At 53.2% G+C, this 18,667-nt stretch overlaps 1 protein-coding gene across 2 annotated transcripts in view; it reads left to right on the plus strand.

Moving 5' to 3' along the window:
* The first annotated feature begins 5,253 nt into the window (after positions 1-5,253).
* Positions 5,254-18,667, plus strand: part of METTL24 (methyltransferase like 24) — a 127,225-nt gene continuing 113,811 nt past the window's right edge. Inside the window, exon 1 of one of the 2 annotated variants that reach the window (XM_077289561.1) lies at positions 5,254-5,339. In XM_077289561.1, the coding sequence (XP_077145676.1) occupies positions 5,286-5,339 (54 nt within the window). In that variant the 5' untranslated portion in view covers positions 5,254-5,285. Of the gene's footprint in view, positions 5,726-18,667 lie in introns of both variants that reach the window. The other variant, XM_077289560.1, reaches the window with a different exon arrangement.

The raw sequence follows: 18,667 nt of genomic DNA on the forward strand, positions 1-18,667 counted from the left end.
CCCGTGCTGTGAGGGGAGCTGGGTCCAGTGACGGCCCCGTGCTGTGAGGGGGGCTGGGTCCAGTGACGGTCCCGTGCTGTGAGGGGAGATGGGTCCAGTGTCGGCCCCGTGCTGTGAGGGGGGCTGGGTCCAGTGTCGGCCCCGTGCTGTGAGGGGGGCTGGGTCCAGTGTCGGCCCCGTGCTGTGAGGGGGGCTGGGTCCAGTGTTGGCCCCGTGCACTGATGGGAGCTGGGTCCAGTGTCAGCCCCGTGCTGTGAGGGGGGCTGGGTCCAGTGTCGGCCCCGTGCTGTGAGGGGAGCTGGGTCCAGTGTCGGCCCCGTGCACTGATGGGAGCTGGGTCCAGTGTCAGCCCCGTGCTGTGAGGGGAGCTGGGTCCAGTGTCAGCCCCGTGCTGTGAGGGGAGCTGGGTCCAGTGACGGCCCCGTGCTGTGAGGGGGGCTGGGTCCAGTGTCGGCCCCGTGCTGTGAGGGGAGCTGGGTCCAGTGTCGGCCCCGTGCTGTGAGGGGAGCTGGGTCCAGTGTCGGCCCGTGCTGTGAGGGGGGCTGGGTCCAGTGTCGGCCCCGTGCTGTGAGGGGAGCTGGGTCCAGTGTCGGCCCCGTGCTGTGAGGGGAGCTGGGTCCAGTGACGGCCCCGTGCTGTGAGGGGAGCTGGGTCCAGTGTCGGCCCCGTGCTGTGAGGGGGGCTGGGTCCAGTGTCGGCCCCGTGCTGTGAGGGGAGCTGGGTCCAGTGTCGGCCCCGTGCTGTGAGGGGAGCTGGGTCCAGTGTCGGCCCGTGCTGTGAGGGGGGCTGGGTCCAGTGTCGGCCCCGTGCTGTGAGGGGAGCTGGGTCCAGTGTCGGCCCCGTGCTGTGAGGGGAGCTGGGTCCAGTGACGGCCCCGTGCTGTGAGGGGAGCTGGGTCCAGTGTCGGCCCCGTGCTGTGAGGGGAGCTGGGTCCAGTGACGGCCCCATCCTGTGCGGGGAGCTGGGTCCAGTGTCGGCCCCGTGCTGTGAGGGGAGCTGGGTCCAGTGTCGGCCCGTGCTGTGAGGAGGGCTGGGTCCAGTGACGGCCCCGTGCTGTGAGGGGCGCTGGGTCCAGTGTCGGCCCCGTGCTGTGAGGGGCGCTGGGTCCAGTGTCGGCCCCGTGTTGTGAGGGGCGCTGGGTCCAGTGTCGGCCCCGTGCTGTGAGGGGAGCTGGGTCCAGTGACGGCCCCATCCTGTGCGGGGAGCTGGGTCCAGTGTCGGCCCCGTGCTGTGAGGGGAGCTGGGTCCAGTGTCGGCCCGTGCTGTGAGGAGGGCTGGGTCCAGTGACGGCCCCGTGCTGTGAGGGGCGCTGGGTCCAGTGTCGGCCCCGTGCTGTGAGGGGCGCTGGGTCCAGTGACGGCCCCGTGCTGTGAGGGGCGCTGGGTCCAGTGTCGGCCCCGTGCTATGAGGGGCGCTGGGTCCAGTGTCGGCCCCGTGCTGTGAGGGGAGCTGGGTCCAGTGACGGCCCCGTGCTGTGAGGGGAGCTGGGTCCAGTGACGGCCCCGTGCTGTGAGGGGAGATGGGTCCAGTGTCGGCCCCGTGCTGTGAGGGGGGCTGGGACCAGTGACGGCCCCATGCTGTGAGGGGAGCTGGGTCCAGTGACGGCCCCGTGCTGTGAGGGGAGCTGGGTCCAGTGACGGCCCCGTGCTGTGAGGGGAGATGGGTCCAGTGTCGGCCCCGTGCTGTGAGGGGCGCTGGGTCCAGTGTCGGCCCCGTGCTGTGAGGGGCGCTGGGTCCAGTGTCGGCCCCGTGCTGTGAGGGGAGCTGGGTCCAGTGACGGCCCCGTGCTGTGAGGGGAGATGGGTCCAGTGACGGCCCCGTGCTGTGAGGGGAGATGGGTCCAGTGTCGGCCCCGTGCTGTGAGGGGGGCTGGGACCAGTGACGGCCCCGTGCTGTGAGGGGAGCTGGGTCCAGTGACGGCCCGTGCTGTGAGGGGAGCTGGGTCCAGTGACGGCCCCGTGCTGTGAGGGGAGATGGGTCCAGTGTCGGCCCGTGCTGTGAGGGGGGCTGGGCCCAGTGACGGCCCGTGCTGTGAGGGGAGCTGGGTCCAGTGACGGCCCCGTGCTGTGAGGGGGGCTGGGTCCAGTGACGGTCCCGTGCTGTGAGGGGAGATGGGTCCAGTGTCGGCCCCGTGCTGTGAGGGGGGCTGGGTCCAGTGTCGGCCCCGTGCTGTGAGGGGGGCTGGGTCCAGTGTCGGCCCCGTGCTGTGAGGGGGGCTGGGTCCAGTGTTGGCCCCGTGCACTGATGGGAGCTGGGTCCAGTGTCAGCCCCGTGCTGTGAGGGGGGCTGGGTCCAGTGTCGGCCCCGTGCTGTGAGGGGAGCTGGGTCCAGTGTCGGCCCCGTGCACTGATGGGAGCTGGGTCCAGTGTCAGCCCCGTGCTGTGAGGGGAGCTGGGTCCAGTGTCAGCCCCGTGCTGTGAGGGGAGCTGGGTCCAGTGACGGCCCCGTGCTGTGAGGGGGGCTGGGTCCAGTGTCGGCCCCGTGCTGTGAGGGGAGCTGGGTCCAGTGTCGGCCCCGTGCTGTGAGGGGAGCTGGGTCCAGTGTCGGCCCGTGCTGTGAGGGGGGCTGGGTCCAGTGTCGGCCCCGTGCTGTGAGGGGAGCTGGGTCCAGTGTCGGCCCCGTGCTGTGAGGGGAGCTGGGTCCAGTGACGGCCCCGTGCTGTGAGGGGAGCTGGGTCCAGTGTCGGCCCCGTGCTGTGAGGGGGGCTGGGTCCAGTGTCGGCCCCGTGCTGTGAGGGGAGCTGGGTCCAGTGTCGGCCCCGTGCTGTGAGGGGAGCTGGGTCCAGTGTCGGCCCGTGCTGTGAGGGGGGCTGGGTCCAGTGTCGGCCCCGTGCTGTGAGGGGAGCTGGGTCCAGTGTCGGCCCCGTGCTGTGAGGGGAGCTGGGTCCAGTGACGGCCCCGTGCTGTGAGGGGAGCTGGGTCCAGTGTCGGCCCCGTGCTGTGAGGGGAGCTGGGTCCAGTGACGGCCCCATCCTGTGCGGGGAGCTGGGTCCAGTGTCGGCCCCGTGCTGTGAGGGGAGCTGGGTCCAGTGTCGGCCCGTGCTGTGAGGAGGGCTGGGTCCAGTGACGGCCCCGTGCTGTGAGGGGCGCTGGGTCCAGTGTCGGCCCCGTGCTGTGAGGGGCGCTGGGTCCAGTGTCGGCCCCGTGTTGTGAGGGGCGCTGGGTCCAGTGTCGGCCCCGTGCTGTGAGGGGAGCTGGGTCCAGTGACGGCCCCATCCTGTGCGGGGAGCTGGGTCCAGTGTCGGCCCCGTGCTGTGAGGGGAGCTGGGTCCAGTGTCGGCCCGTGCTGTGAGGAGGGCTGGGTCCAGTGACGGCCCCGTGCTGTGAGGGGCGCTGGGTCCAGTGTCGGCCCCGTGCTGTGAGGGGCGCTGGGTCCAGTGACGGCCCCGTGCTGTGAGGGGCGCTGGGTCCAGTGTCGGCCCCGTGCTGTGAGGGGCGCTGGGTCCAGTGTCGGCCCCGTGCTGTGAGGGGAGCTGGGTCCAGTGACGGCCCCGTGCTGTGAGGGGAGCTGGGTCCAGTGACGGCCACGTGCTGTGAGGGGAGATGGGTCCAGTGTCGGCCCCGTGCTGTGAGGGGGGCTGGGACCAGTGACGGCCCCGTGCTGTGAGGGGAGCTGGGTCCAGTGACGGCCCCGTGCTGTGAGGGGAGCTGGGTCCAGTGACGGCCCCGTGCTGTGAGGGGAGATGGGTCCAGTGTCGGCCCCGTGCTGTGAGGGGCGCTGGGTCCAGTGTCGGCCCCGTGCTGTGAGGGGCGCTGGGTCCAGTGTCGGCCCCGTGCTGTGAGGGGAGATGGGTCCAGTGACGGCCCCGTGCTGTGAGGGGAGATGGGTCCAGTGACGGCCCCGTGCTGTGAGGGGAGATGGGTCCAGTGTCGGCCCCGTGCTGTGAGGGGGGCTGGGACCAGTGACGGCCCCGTGCTGTGAGGGGAGCTGGGTCCAGTGACGGCCCGTGCTGTGAGGGGAGCTGGGTCCAGTGACGGCCCCGTGCTGTGAGGGGAGATGGGTCCAGTGTCGGCCCGTGCTGTGAGGGGGGCTGGGTCCAGTGACGGCCCGTGCTGTGAGGGGAGCTGGGTCCAGTGACGGCCCCGTGCTGTGAGGGGGGCTGGGTCCAGTGACGGTCCCGTGCTGTGAGGGGAGATGGGTCCAGTGACGGCCCGTGCTGTGAGGGGAGCTGGGTCCAGTGTCGGCCCCGTGCTGTGAGGGGAGCTGGGTCCAGTGACGGCCCGTGCTGTGAGGGGAGCTGGGTCCAGTGACGGCCCGTGCTGTGAGGGGAGCTGGGTCCAGTGACGGTCCCGTGCTGTGAGGGGAGATGGGTCCAGTGACGGCCCGTGCTGTGAGGGGAGCTGGGTCCAGTGTCGGCCCCGTGCTGTGAGGGGAGCTGGGTCCAGTGACGGCCCCGTGCTGTGAGGGGAGCTGGGTCCAGTGTCGGCCCCGTGCTGTGAGGGGAGCTGGGTCCAGTGACGGCCCGTGCTGTGAGGGGAGCTGGGTCCAGTGACGGCCCGTGCTGTGAGGGGGGCTGGGTCCAGTGACGGCCCGTGCTGTGAGGGGAGCTGGGTCCAGTGTCGGCCCCGTGCTGTGAGGGGAGCTGGGTCCAGTGACGGCCCCGTGCTGTGAGGGGAGCTGGGTCCAGTGTCGGCCCCGTGCTGTGAGGGGAGCTGGGTCCAGTGACGGCCCGTGCTGTGAGGGGAGCTGGGTCCAGTGACGGCCCGTGCTGTGAGGGGGGCTGGGTCCAGTGACGGCCCGTGCTGTGAGGGGAGCTGGGTCCAGTGTCGGCCCCGTGCTGTGAGGGGAGCTGGGTCCAGTGTCGGCCCCGTGCTGTGAGGGGAGCTGGGTCCAGTGACGGCCCGTGCTGTGAGGGGAGCTGGGTCCAGTGACGGCCCGTGCTGTGAGGGGGGCTGGGTCCAGTGACGGCCCGTGCTGTGAGGGGAGCTGGGTCCAGTGACGGCCCGTGCTGTGAGGGGGGCTGGGTCCAGTGACGGCCCGTGCTGTGAGGGGAGCTGGGTCCAGTGTCGGCCCCGTGCTGTGAGGGGAGCTGGGTCCAGTGACGGCCCGTGCTGTGAGGGGAGCTGGGTCCAGTGTCGGCCCCCTGTGAGGGGAGCTGGGTCCAGTGTCGGCCCCGTGCTGTGAGGGGAGCTGGGTCCAGTGACGGCCCGTGCTGTGAGGGGAGCTGGGTCCAGTGACGGCCCGTGCTGAGAGGGGAGCACTAGGACACCAGAGAGATTATGGGCAAGCAGAAGTCAGCGAGGGCGCTGCGCTGTGGGACAGGACTGGTGTGAGGCGGCTCAGTGATGAGTGCGGGGCGGGGAGAGGCTGAGGAGAGGAGGCTCCGAGCTCCACAGGAGGTAAAGTCTCTCCTCCCTCCTCCTGAGTGTGGACTGTCACCTCCGGGGCTCCCAGAGTCCATACACGGAGTCTCCAGCGCGTCCTCCATGCGGTGCGCACACAGCGGAGGATGCTGTGGAGGGAGCTGAGGCTGCGCTGGAGAACATGCACCCTGCGCCTCCTCGCCCTGTGCCTGGCCGCCCTGCTGTGCACTCACTTCACTGCTGAGCTCAAGCGCAGGGCATTGTCCCAGCCCGGGCTCGCAGCTAAGGTGCCAGGAGCAGAGGTGTACAACCGGAGACTGGAGGACGTGCCCAGCAAGAGGCAGGTGATCTATGTGAGAAGGAGCAGCAAGGGTGCCAGCTCCGGGAGGCAGGGGGAGAGCGGCAGGAAGGACAGCCTACAGGTCAGTGCCTCCCTGGGAGAGACCCCCAATAATCACATAGGAAGGGCTCTTCCAGCATTCTGTCGGCCATACAGCTTCACTTTTATCTAGGTGCTTGTCTGGTTATGGGAAAGCTGGGTGCCAATCAGTATTTCTGCCAGTATAATAATAATTTTATTTATATAGCGCCAACATATTCCGCAGCGCTTTACAACTTATAGAGGGGACTTGTACAGACAATAGACATTACAGCATAACAGAAATCACAGTTCAAAACCGATACCAGGAGGAATGAGGGCCCTGCTCGCAAGGTGGATGCCATTGCAGGTCCACGGGGTTTGCCACCCTGCATGCCCACCTACCACCTATATGGTAGGGTACGGGTGGATTCTTTGCCACGAGCAACACGCAAAGAGGTGAAATGGCGCAGGATGATAAACCGAGCATCTGCTATTTAGTGACATTGTCTCCTTTGCTCCTTTATTGATCCCATACAGACTGGTTAGGGCTCATTCACACGTCTGTGAAAAAAACGGATATTACTGTGATGCCATACGTGTGTTGTAGGTTTTTCACGGACTGATAGGAGAAAGTGGAGAATTTTGTTTTTTTGTTATCGGTGAAAAACTAACCAAGCTAAGATGAAAATCTGGTGAAACGATGAACTAATTACACTGATGAGACTCGGTCCGTTTTTCTTATGCGTGTAAAAATCCTGACTACTGAATGAACCCTCAGGGTATGTGCCTGTGATCAGGAACTGCGTATTTATGCAGTGTCAAACCCACAGTGGCCAGATGTTACAGCATAATGGATGAGCTTTCAAGAAATCCCATGTCCACTCTGCGTCCACAGACGCCGTGGATCACCCGCAGACACTGACATGCAGCATGTCCACACCTATTATTTGGGCACAGACACTTCTCCAGGAAGTCTGTGTTAGGCTACGGTCACACTATCATTATTTGGTAAGCCAAAACCAGGAGTTCAACAACTAAAGAAAAGGTATAATAGAAATACTGTAAGGCTAAGTTGACATTTGCATATATGTGCGCAGCGTAACATCTGCATGCAAACGCATGTTAACGCAACGTTTTTTATCCACATCAGCTTACGCACGACGGCAAAAAAACGCGTGTGCATGCATTTGTATGTGTTTTTGCCTGTGTTTGCTTTGTTTATGCGCATGTGTTCGATATTTCCAGGAGGGCGTGTCTGAAAACAGTTCCTGGACATGCGCAGTCCGAAGTACGCAAGCAAATCGAACGCATGCGTACGCATGTCCTTGCATACCAATGCGTTCCCATAGACAGTAATGCGTTTTTTGACGCACTCAAACCGCAATCATGCCCATAAGTGACACCTCAGAAAATGCAACATGTTGCGTTCGCCGGACACCGCCGCACACTGCGAAACGACGCATGCGTATGTATCCGCATGCAACCGCATGTCCCTGCGTACACCATGTTAAATATATGTACGCATGACTCATGCGGATCAAACGCTGCGCACAGATACTCAATTGTGAAACCGGCCTAAGTGCACCAATTCAACATTTTTGACCCACTGCTGGTTTTGACTTACAAATACTGATGTGAAATACTGACCAAATACTGTTGGTGTGACCATAGACTTACTGTTTGGGTTCAGTACCCCGTACATTGGTAGTTTCCCACGGCACCTCTGATCGGCCGTAAAATTATTACCGCCGGTCAGAGCGCCAAGTAAAAAGTTTACCTCCGGTCACAGGCGTTGGCGGATGTGAGTACTACTGCCATCGGCCTACACCTGCTGCCGCTAATAACAGCGAGAGCAGGGGTGGTTGATGGGAGTATTCTTCAGCCTATAAATTAAAAAATGACGTGGGCTTTTTCTATTTTTGATAACGAGCGAGGGAAAACTGACAGCTGTGGGCTGCAACTCTTAGATGTCAGCTTTATCTTAGTAGGTTATCAAGAATAGAGGGGTCTTCATGCCGTTAAAAAAAATAAAAAATTATTTAAATGGGGTAGGGTCCCCCATTCTTGACAACCTGCCAAGTCAAAGAAGACAGTGGAGGCCTGCTAGTGTTGTAAGAGACCGTGGATATTGGCCCCCCTCAGCCTAAAAATAGTAGCCCGTACCCGCAAGGCACATCTATTAGATGCGCCAATTCTGGCGTTTTTATCGGCTCTTCCCACTTACTTTGTGGGTTCATATTTGTGGGGTTAATGTCACCTTTCTATTTTCAGGTGACGTCAAGCCCAGCAGTTAGTAATGGAGAGGTATCTATGAGACGCCTATTCATAACTAACACCATAGTCATATTGTCGGTAAAAAACATCCAGAATAAAGTTCTTTATTTGAAATAAAAATACACACCGTTTTACAAATGTATTTAAAAATAACAAACACAGTTATACTCACCTTATGCAGAAATAAAAAACAACATCCCTTAGGCTATGTTCACATTTGCGTTGTTGTGTGTTGCATCGGCGACGCAACGCATGCAAAACGCATTGTTTTGTGACGCATGCGTCCTTTTTTTGCATGATTTTGGACGCAAAAAAAATGCAACTTGCTGCGTCCTCTGCGCCCTGACGCGTGCGCCCAAAAAGACGCATGCGTCACCAAACGCAACACAACGCATGTCCATGCGCCCCCATGTTAAATATAAGGGGCGCATGACGCATGCGGCGACGCTGCAGCGCCCGACGCTGCGGCGCACAACGCAAATGTGAACGTAGCCTTACCTGTCCAACATGCTGTCTTACGCCATAATCAATGTGTGCACTAATTAGTTTTCAACCTGGACGATGCCAAGATGCGATCATCCAGGCTGAAAACCACGGGAGAATGAGCTGCTGCAAGCGCAGCCTCAGTAACTAACAGTGGTTACAGCAAGTCACTGAGGCTGCTTTCCCAGCTCACTTCAGTGTGAGCTGGGCTGATGTACTGCAGTGACCTTAGTGAGATCACCGCTAGCAAAGTGAGAAAAGTCTCACAGTTCACTGCTGAGTTCAGTTATTTCACTGTAAGAAATTTGAGCATTGCCATAACATACATGGTTTAATTGAGGATTTGGGAATTCCAATCTATACCTGAAATGAATGGCGACTATTTATCGATAACTCAAAGCAGAGCTTAAAGTGTGTCCTCCACAATGGTAATTTATTTGGTGCAGTTCCCTTTATCTATTCGGTTTCTCTTTGCGAATGATACGGAGACAAAAAGACAATTATTGAGTTGTTGCTACATCACAAACACAATTGGATCGTTTGTCTTAACCTTAAAATGGTATGCTTACTTCTTGGTTAGCAATGTGGACACACCAAGTGTCCTTGTTTTCTGTGCATGTGGAACAGCAAAACTTGTGAGAAGCATTGGGTGGAGAGGAATTGGCCTCCAAGATATGACCTCAAACCTGGAGATCCAAACATTCTACATGAGCCAATTGTTGACATTATATTTCCACCTCTGCACATAAAACTGGGTCTCGTAAAGCTTTGCCACCTGAAGGAGACTTTTAAATATCACATTTTGGCTTTTCCTAGCCTGTCATTTAAAAAGTGAAGACTGGGGTATATAGATTTTGGCAGTTCATCAAAGATGAATATTTCATCGGAACAGTGTCAGAACTTTAAAAGAATGCTTGCATATCATTCAAAGACCTGATCTTGCCCAGAAATGGATGCTTGCAACATGAGCATCAAGGTACGTTTTCTGCATAGCCTCTTGCTATCTTCCCTGAAAACATTGGTGCAGTCTATGATGAGCAAGGAGAACGATTATATAAAGATTTGAAGGTCATGGAGGGACAGTATCAGGGTAAATGGGATGTACGTTTTATGGTATCGGGCAAGATTGTTCACAGATTGAACAATCTAGGAAAAGTGTACATTTTTGCCTTAACTGCTACCTACGTTTACTACTGTATTTGCAGACAATTTGACTTGCAGTAACAATATATTGTAGGGATTTCACTCACTCAGGTGCGACGGCTGACACTTAGGAGGCAAGTTCCAACAAAAGTTCAAAGGTTTATTGCTTCATAAACCAGTTTAGCATCAACAGGAAAACAAATAGCCTTTAACTCAGGCAAAAGGGAAAAAGCAAGGAGCCGGAGCTCCCTGTAGGCCAAACGGCATCCGGACATACTGGAAACATCCATCTGGTGTAGAAAACGCCGTCTTCTCCTTGGCTTCCTGTGCCATGGGGATCTGCCAATACCCCTTCGTCAAATCCAAGGTGGTTATGTACCTGGCGGGCCCAAGCCTTTCGATGAGCTCATCAACGCGGGGCATGGGATAAGCGTCAAACTTGGAGACGTCATTCAACTTCCGATAGTCGTTGCAAAACCTCCACTCTCCATCAGGTTTTGGGACCAGGACAATTGGGCTCGACCAACCGCTCTTGGATTCCTCAATGACTCCAAGCTTCAACATACGCTCCACTTCCTTGGAGATAACTTCTCGACGAGCCTCAGGAATACGATAGGGCTTCACGTTCACCCGGACATGTGGCTCTGTTAGGACCTCGTGCGCTATGACCTTCGTGTGTCCTGGCAACTCTGAAAACAGGTCCCTGTTTTTCTGGAGTAACTCCCGGCACTGTTGTTTCTGGGTCTTCGATAGCGTCTCCGCTATAGTAACCGCTCCAACCTCACCTTCTGGGTTGCTTAACAACGATGGAGTTACTGTCGGCTCTCTATCTTGCCACGGCTTGATGAGGTTGACATGGTACACTTGGAATGGTTTCTGTCTTCCTGGTTGGTGAATTTTATAATTTACTTCACCAAGTTTCTCGACAACCTCATATGGCCCTTGCCATTTGGCCAAGAACTTGCTTTCCACCGTCGGAACTAACACAAGAACTCGGTCTCCCGGATTGAACTGCCTCACTCTTGCAGACCGGTTGTAGATTCTGGCCTGAGCTTCTTGTGCCTGGAGGAGGTGTTCTTTCACGATAGGCATCACCTTTGCAATCCTCTGCTGCATCAGGGCCACATGCTCAATGACGCTTCTGTGGGGCGTGGCTTCGGCTTCCCAGGCTTCCTTGGCTACATCCAGGAGTCCTCGCGGATGTCGGCCATATAGAAGCTCAAACGGTGAGAACCCTGTGGAGGCCTGTGGAACTTCACGAATGGAAAACATCAGGTAGGGTAAGAGGCAATCCCAGTCTCTACCGTCTTTCTCTATAGCTTTTCTCAGCATGCTCTTCAGTGTCTTGTTAAATCTCTCAACAAGACCATCTGACTGGGGATGGTACACCGAGGTCCTCAACTGGGAGATTTTCAGGGCTTTGCATAACTCCCTCATCACCTTGCTCATGAAAGGTGTCCCCTGGTCAGTCAGGATCTCCTTCGGCAGACCTGTCCGGGAAAAGACATGGACCAACTCGCGGGCTATACTCTTCGAGGAAGAATTTCTCAAGGGAATTGCCTCAGGATAGCGTGTGGCATAGTCCAGGATGACTAATATATACTGATGGCCCCGGGCTGATTTAACTAAGGGACCAACCAAGTCCATGGCAATTCTCTCGAACGGCACCTCAATAGTGGGCAGTGGCACAAGGGGGTTCCGGAAATGAGGAGTGGGAGCAGTTAGCTGACATGTAGGGCAGAACCTGCAATAGTTCACTATTTCTCGGTGACACCCAGGCCAATAGAATCTCTGCACAACCCGTTCCTGCGTTTTTTCCACCCCTAGGTGTCCACCCAAGATGTGTGAATGGGCCATGTCCTTCCGTCTATATGGACCCGGCACTACCAACTGCTCTACCAACTCCTCCCTTATTTTCGTGACCCGATACAACAACTCCCCACTCATCAGAAAATGGGGAAACCTTGTGTCTGCCCCCGGCTCCTGTACCACCCCGTCAATAACTGTGACATTATTAAAGGCTTCCCTCAGAGTGGGGTCCCTATGTTGGGCAGTCCCAAAATTTTCACCGGTTACCTCTAACTCCATAGTGTCAGATGCAGGGGACACTTCCTCATCCCCAACCAGCACACAAAAAGGAAACCTGTCTGTCTCTGGGTGTGGTGACACCCTTCCAGGGTTCACTGGTTCCCTACTCTTGCTAGGGAGCTCAGAACCTTTTCCCCACAAATCCCAAAATAGACAGAAATCCCGGCCAATAATTATAGGGTGCAACAAGTCCTGCACGACGCCGACTATGTGGGACTCAGTGCCACATGCCGTTTCAATGTCCACCCTGGCCAAAGGGTAGTCCTTGGCATCACCATGTATGCACCGCACGCCGACCTTCTTTCCCGGGAGCAGGTGGAGAGGGAAAGTGGCCCTCACCAGGGTCACTAAGCTCCCTGAGTCTAACAGCGCCGTTGCTGCTCGACCGTTCACCCTTACGGGACACGCTTGAGGTCCCTCGTTGGGCGGAGAGTTCACACTGCAGGCTGGATACGCATAGTATGAACAACGGCGTCCCATGCTGCAGTCCATCTGCTCAGAGGTCTGGGAACAACGGGCAGCTATATGTCCTGGCCCGTGGCACTTCCAGCAAATAATATCACCCGTAGGGACCTTGGGCACCACCTCCCCCGCCCTTTGTGACCTTGGACGCGCCACCCCTTTTTGGGACTCGGCAGCTTTCTGGGACCCCCAGTACGGCATGGGCTGCCTCCCAAAGGAGCCTTCCATCCCTTGGTATCTCTCGACCAGTCCGATCAGTTCGTCGGCATTCTGGGGATCACCCTGGGCAACCCAAGTCTGTATGGACCTCGGGAGGGAATGCACAAACCGATCCATCATTACTCGTTCCACCATCTGTGCAGGTGTACATGACAATGGCTGCAGCCATTTCTGGACCAGGTGCAACAGATCAAACATTTGAGAGCGAGGCGGTTTGTCCCGGTGATAGGCCCAGCTGTGAACTCGCTGTGCCCTGACAGTCAGTGTCACCCCCAAACGTGCGAGAATCTCGACTTTCATCTTGTCATACTCTTTGGCATCCTGCAAGGTCAAATCATAGAACGCCTTCTGGGGTTCTCCCGTCAGGTATGGCGCCAGTACCTCTGCCCACTGCTCTGGCGGAAGTTTTTCCCTCTCAGCGACCCTCTCAAACACCATCAGGAAGGCCTCAACATCATCCCCGGGAGTCATTTTTTGCAATGCGCGTCTTACCGTCTTCCGGACGTGGGTGTCATCAGCCAGACCTGGGGTTGGGGCGCTCGTCTTGCCCTGGATGGCGGTCGCCATAAGCTGCATCTGCTGCCGTTGCTCCTGCTGGTTCTGTTGAATCTGCTGCCGTTGCTCCTACTGGCTCTGTTGTATCTGCTGCTGGCTCTGTTGTATCTGCTGCATCAACAGCCTGTTGGTCTCTTGCTGCGACTGGAGCACGTGTTTCAGCAGATCCTCCATTTTCCCCGGCAAAGCTTGCTGGCTTACAACAGACTTGACCCAGGACATCCAATAACAGATTCTTCGTCTCCGCTGGGAACGCTGCCCGCACGTCTACCACCAATTATAGGGATTTCACTCACTCAGGTGCGACGGCTGACACTTAGGAGGCAAGTTCCAACAAAAGTTCAAAGGTTTATTGCTTCATAAACCAGTTTAGCATCAACAGGAAAACAAATAGCCTTTAACTCAGGCAAAAGGGAAAAAGCAAGTGTCCATTCCTTCAGGCTCAGTGCTGGAGCCTTAACACACTGGAGGCTAGCACCTCCACACATGTCCCCCTGTGTTAACCCCTTCCCGACATTTGACGTACTATCCCGTCGAGGTGGGGTGGGCCCCCATGACCGCCGACGGGATAGTACGTCATACGCGATCGGCCGCGCTCACGGGGGGAGCGCGGCCGATCGCGGCCGGGTGTCGGCTGCATATCGCAGCTGACATCCGGCACTATGTGCCAGGAGCGGTCACGGACCGCCCCCGGCACATTAACCCCCGGCACACCGCGATCAAACATGATCGCGGTGTACCGGCGGTACAGGGAAGCATCGCGCAGGGAGGGGGCTCCCTGCGGGCTTCCCTGAGACGATCGGTACAAGGTGATGTACTCACCTCGTACCGAACGTCTTCTCCCTGCAGGCCCCGGATCCAAAATGGCCGAGGGGCTGTATCCGGGTCCTGCAGGGAGCACTTCCGGGTCGGAGCAGGCTGCAGATGAAAGCTGCAGGCTGCTCCGATGAAAGTATGATCGCAGATCTGACAGAGTGCTGTGCACACTATCAGATCTGCGATCTGTGATGTCCCCCCCTGGGACAAAGTAAAAAAAAAAATTTCCACATGTGTAAAAAAAAATAAAAAAAATTCCTAAATAAATAATAATAAAAAAAAAAATATTATTCCCATAAATACATTTCTTTATCTAAAAAAAACAAACAAAAACAATAAAAGTACACATATTTAGTATCGCCGCGTCCGTAACGACCCAACCTATAAAACTGGCCCACTAGTTAACCCCTTCAGTAAACACCGTAAGAAAAAAAAAAAAAAACGAGGCAAAAAACAACGCTTTATTACCATACCGCCGAACAAAAAGTGGAATAACACGCGATCAAAAAGACGGATATAAATAACCATGTTACCGCTGAAAGCGTCATCTTGTCCCGCAAAAAACGAGCCGCCATACAGCATCATCAGCAAAAAAAAAAAAAAGTTATAGTCCTCAGAATAAAGCGATGCCAAAATAATTATTTTTTCTATAAAATAGTTTTTATCGTATAAAAGCGTCAAAACATAAAAAAATGATATAAATGAGGTATCGCTGTAATCGTACTGACCCGACGAATAAAACTGCTTTATCAATTTTACCAAGCGCAGAACGGTATAAACGCCTCACCCAAAAGAAATTCATGAATAGCTGGTTTTTGGTTATTCTGCCTCACAAAAATCGGAATAAAAAGTGATAAAAAATGGTCACGTGTCCGAAAATGTTACCAATAAAAACGTCAACTCGTCCCGCAAAAAGCAAGACCTCACATGACTCTGTGGAGCAAAATGTGGAAAAATTATAGGTCTCAAAATGTGGTAACGCAAAAACTTTTTTGCTATAAAAAGCGTCTTTTAGTCTGGTTTCACACTTGCGTTTTTATCTGCATGCGTTTTTTAAAAAAACCACATGTGTGAAAAAATGCATGTAAACGCGGTAAAACGCATGCGTTTTTATAGAAAAACACAAGAAAACAAGAAAAAAACAAAAAACCCTAACCCTACCCCTAACCCTACCCCTAACCTGAAATACGTGGCACTGAAATACGTGGCACTGAAATATACGTTTATATACGTATATACGTATATAAGTGCCACGATATTTCAGTGGCCACGTATATAAGTGCCACGTATTTAAGTGCCACGTATTTAAGTGCCACGTATTTAAGTGCCACGTATTTAAGTGCCACGTATTTAAGTGCCACGTATTTAAGTGCCACGTATTTAAGTGCCACGTATTTAAGTGCCACGTATTTCAGTGCCACGTATTTCAGTGCCACGTATTTCAGTGCCACGTATTTCAGTGCCACGTATTTTTCAGTGCCTGGAATACGTGGCACTGAAATACGTGTAACTGAAATACGTGGCACTGAAATACGTGGCACTGAAATATCGTGGCACTGAAATATCGTGGCACTGAAGTATTTACGTGCCACGTATTTTTCAGTGCCTGAAATACGTGGCACTGAAATACGTGGCACTAAAATACGTGGCACTAAAATACGTGGCACTAAAATACGTGGCACTGAAATATCGTGGCACTTATATACGTGGCACTTATATACGTGGCACTTATATACGTGGCACTTATATACGTGGCACTTATATACGTGGCACTTATGACTGTCAGAAAATGTTCAGTAAACAGTTAGGGGTGAGGTTAGGGGTAGGGTTTCAGGTAGAATTGGGGAGTTTCCACTGTTCAGGCACATCAGGGGCTCTCCAAACGCGACATGGCGTCCAATCTCAATTCCAGCCAATTCTGCGTTGAAAAAGTAAAACAGTGCTCCTTCCCTTCCGAGCTCTCCCGTGCGTCCAAAAAGGGGTTTACCCCAACATATGGGGTATCAGCGTACTAGGGACAAATTGAACAACAACTTCTGGGGTCCAAGTTCTCTTGTTATCCTTGGGAAAATAAAAATTTGGGGGGCTAAAAATCATTTTTGTGGGAAAAAAAATATGTTTTATTTTCACGGCTCTGCGTTGTAAACTGTAGTGAAACACTTGGGGGTTCAAAGTTCTCACAACACATCTAGATAAGTTCCTTGGGGGGTCTAGTTTCCAATATGGGGTCACTTGTGGGGGGTTTGTACTGTTTGGGTACATCAGGGGCTCTGCAAATGCAACGTGACGCCTGCAGACCAATCCATTTAAGTCTGCATTCCAAATGGCGCTCCTTCCCTTCCGAGCTCTGTCATGCGCCCAAACAGTGGTTCCCCCCCACATAGGGGGTATCAACATACTCAGGACAAATTGGAAAACAACTTTTAGGGTCCAATTTATCCTGATACCCTTGTGAAAATACAAAACTGGGGGCTAAAAAATCATTTTTGTGAAAAAAAAATAATTTTTATTTTCACGGCTCTGCGTTATAAACTGTAGTGAAACACTTGGGGGTTCAAAGTTCTCACAACACATCTAGATAAGTTCCTTGGGGGGTCTAGTTTCCAATATGGGGTCACTTGTGGGGGGTTTGTACTGTTTGGGTACATCAGGGGCTCTGCAAATGCAACGTGACGCCTGCAGACCAATCCATTTAGGTCTGCATTCCAAATGGCGCTCCTTCCCTTCCGAGCTCTGTCATGCGCCCAAACAGTGGTTCCCCCCCACATAGGGGGTATCAGCGTACTCCAGACAAATTGGACAACAACTTTTGGGGTCCAATTTATCCTGATACCCTTGTGAAAATACAAAACTGGGGGCTAAAAAAATCATTTTTGTGAAAAAAAAAATAATTTTTATTTTCACGGCTCTGCGTTATAAACTGTAGTGAAACACTTGGGGCTTCAAAGCTCTCAAAACACATCTAGATAAGTTCCTTAGGGGGTCTACTTTCCAAAATGGTGTCACTTGTGGGGGGGTTTAATGTTTAGGCACATCAGGGGCTCTCCAAACGCAACATGGCATCCCATCTTAATTCCAGTCAATTTTGCATTGAAAAGTAAAATAGCGCTTCTTCCCTTCTGAGCTCTGCTATGCGCCCAAACAATGGTTTACACCCACATATGGGGTATCGTCGTACTCAGGACAAATTGCACAACAACTTTTGTGGTCTAATTTCTTCTCTTACCCTTGGGGAAATAAAAAAATGGGGGTGAAAAGATCATTTTTGTGAAAAAATATGATTTTTTATTTTTACGGCTCTGCATTATAAACTTCTGTAAAGCACTTGTTGGGTCAAAGTGCTCAACACACATCTAGATAAGTTCCTTAAGGGGTCTACTTTCCAAAATGGTGTCACTCGTGGGGGGTTTCAATGTTTAGGCACATTAGGGGCTCTCCAAACGCAACATGGCGTCCCATCTCAATTCCAGTCAATTTTGCATTGAAAAGTCAAATGGCGCTTCTTCCCTTCTGAGCTCTGCCCTGCGCCCAAACAATGGTTTACACCCACATATGGGGTATCAGTGTACTCAGGACAAATTGCACAACAATTTTTGGGGTCCAATTTCTTCTCTTACCCTTGGGAAAATAAAAAATTGGGGGTGAAAAGATCATTTTTGTGAAAAAATATGATTTTTTATTTTTACGGCTCTGCATTATAAACTTCTGTAAAGCACTTGTTGGGTCAAAGTGCTCACCACACATCTAGATAAGTTCCTTAGGGGGTCTACTTTCCAAAATGGTGTCACTTGTTAGGGGTTTCAATGTTTAGGCACATCAGGGGCTCTCCAAATGCAACATGGCGTCCCATCTCAATTCCAGTCAATTTTGCATTGAAAAGTCAAATGGCGCTCCTTTGCTTCCAAGCTCTGCCACGCGCCCAAACTGTGGTTTACACCCACATATGGGGTATCAGCGTACTCAGGACAAATTGCACAACAACTTTTGGGGTCTATTTTCTCCTGTTACCCTTGGTAAAATAAAACAAATTGGAGCTGAAATAAATTTTGTGTGAAAAAAAGTTAAATGTTCATTTTTATTTAAACATTCCAAAAATTCCTGTGAAACACCTGAAGGGTTAATAAACTTCTTGAAAGTGGTTTTGAGTACCTTGAGGGGTGCAGTTTTTAGAATGGTGTCACACTTGGGTATTTTCTATCATATAGACCCGTCAAAATGACTTCAAATGAGATGTGGTCCCTAAAAAAAAATGGTGTTGTAAAAATGAGAAATTGCTGGTCAACTTTTAACCCTTATAACTCCGTCACAAAAAAAATTTTGGTTCCAAAATTGTGCTGATGTAAAGTAGACATGTGGGAAATGTTATTTATTAAGTATTTTGTGTGACATATGTCTGTGATTTAAGGGCATAAAAATTCAAAGTTGGAAAATTGCGAAATTTTCAAAATTTTCGCCAAATATTCGTTTTTTTCACAAATAAACGCAAGTTATATCGAAGAAATTTTACCACTAACATGAAGTACAATATGTCACGAGAAAACAATGTCAGAATCGCCAAGATCCGTTGAAGCGTTCCAGAGTTATAACCTCATAAAGGGACAGTGGTCAGAATTGTAAAAATTGGCCCGGTCATTAACGTGCAAACCACCCTTGGGGGTGAAGGGGTTAAACATTAGCCTGTCTTATATAGAGCTAACAACATCCAGTGACCCATCACATGATTAGCCATGTGGTCTGACATCACCACAGGTCCTGTAAGGCATATATATACATGTTTATATACAATAAAGAAATACTCCGGGCTACATTACAGCAACAAGGCACTTATGTGGCACATACCTGCCGTCGACTACACACCGTTTAGCCATGCTACAATATCCATTGCATGAAATTGCTTTAAATAGTCATTGCATTCAAATAATGTTTTGCATTATTTACCATTGTATATACATTTAGTATAGTT

This window comes from Ranitomeya variabilis, chromosome 2 (genome assembly GCF_051348905.1).
Source record: "Ranitomeya variabilis isolate aRanVar5 chromosome 2, aRanVar5.hap1, whole genome shotgun sequence".
Lineage (NCBI taxonomy): Eukaryota > Metazoa > Chordata > Amphibia > Anura > Dendrobatidae > Ranitomeya > Ranitomeya variabilis.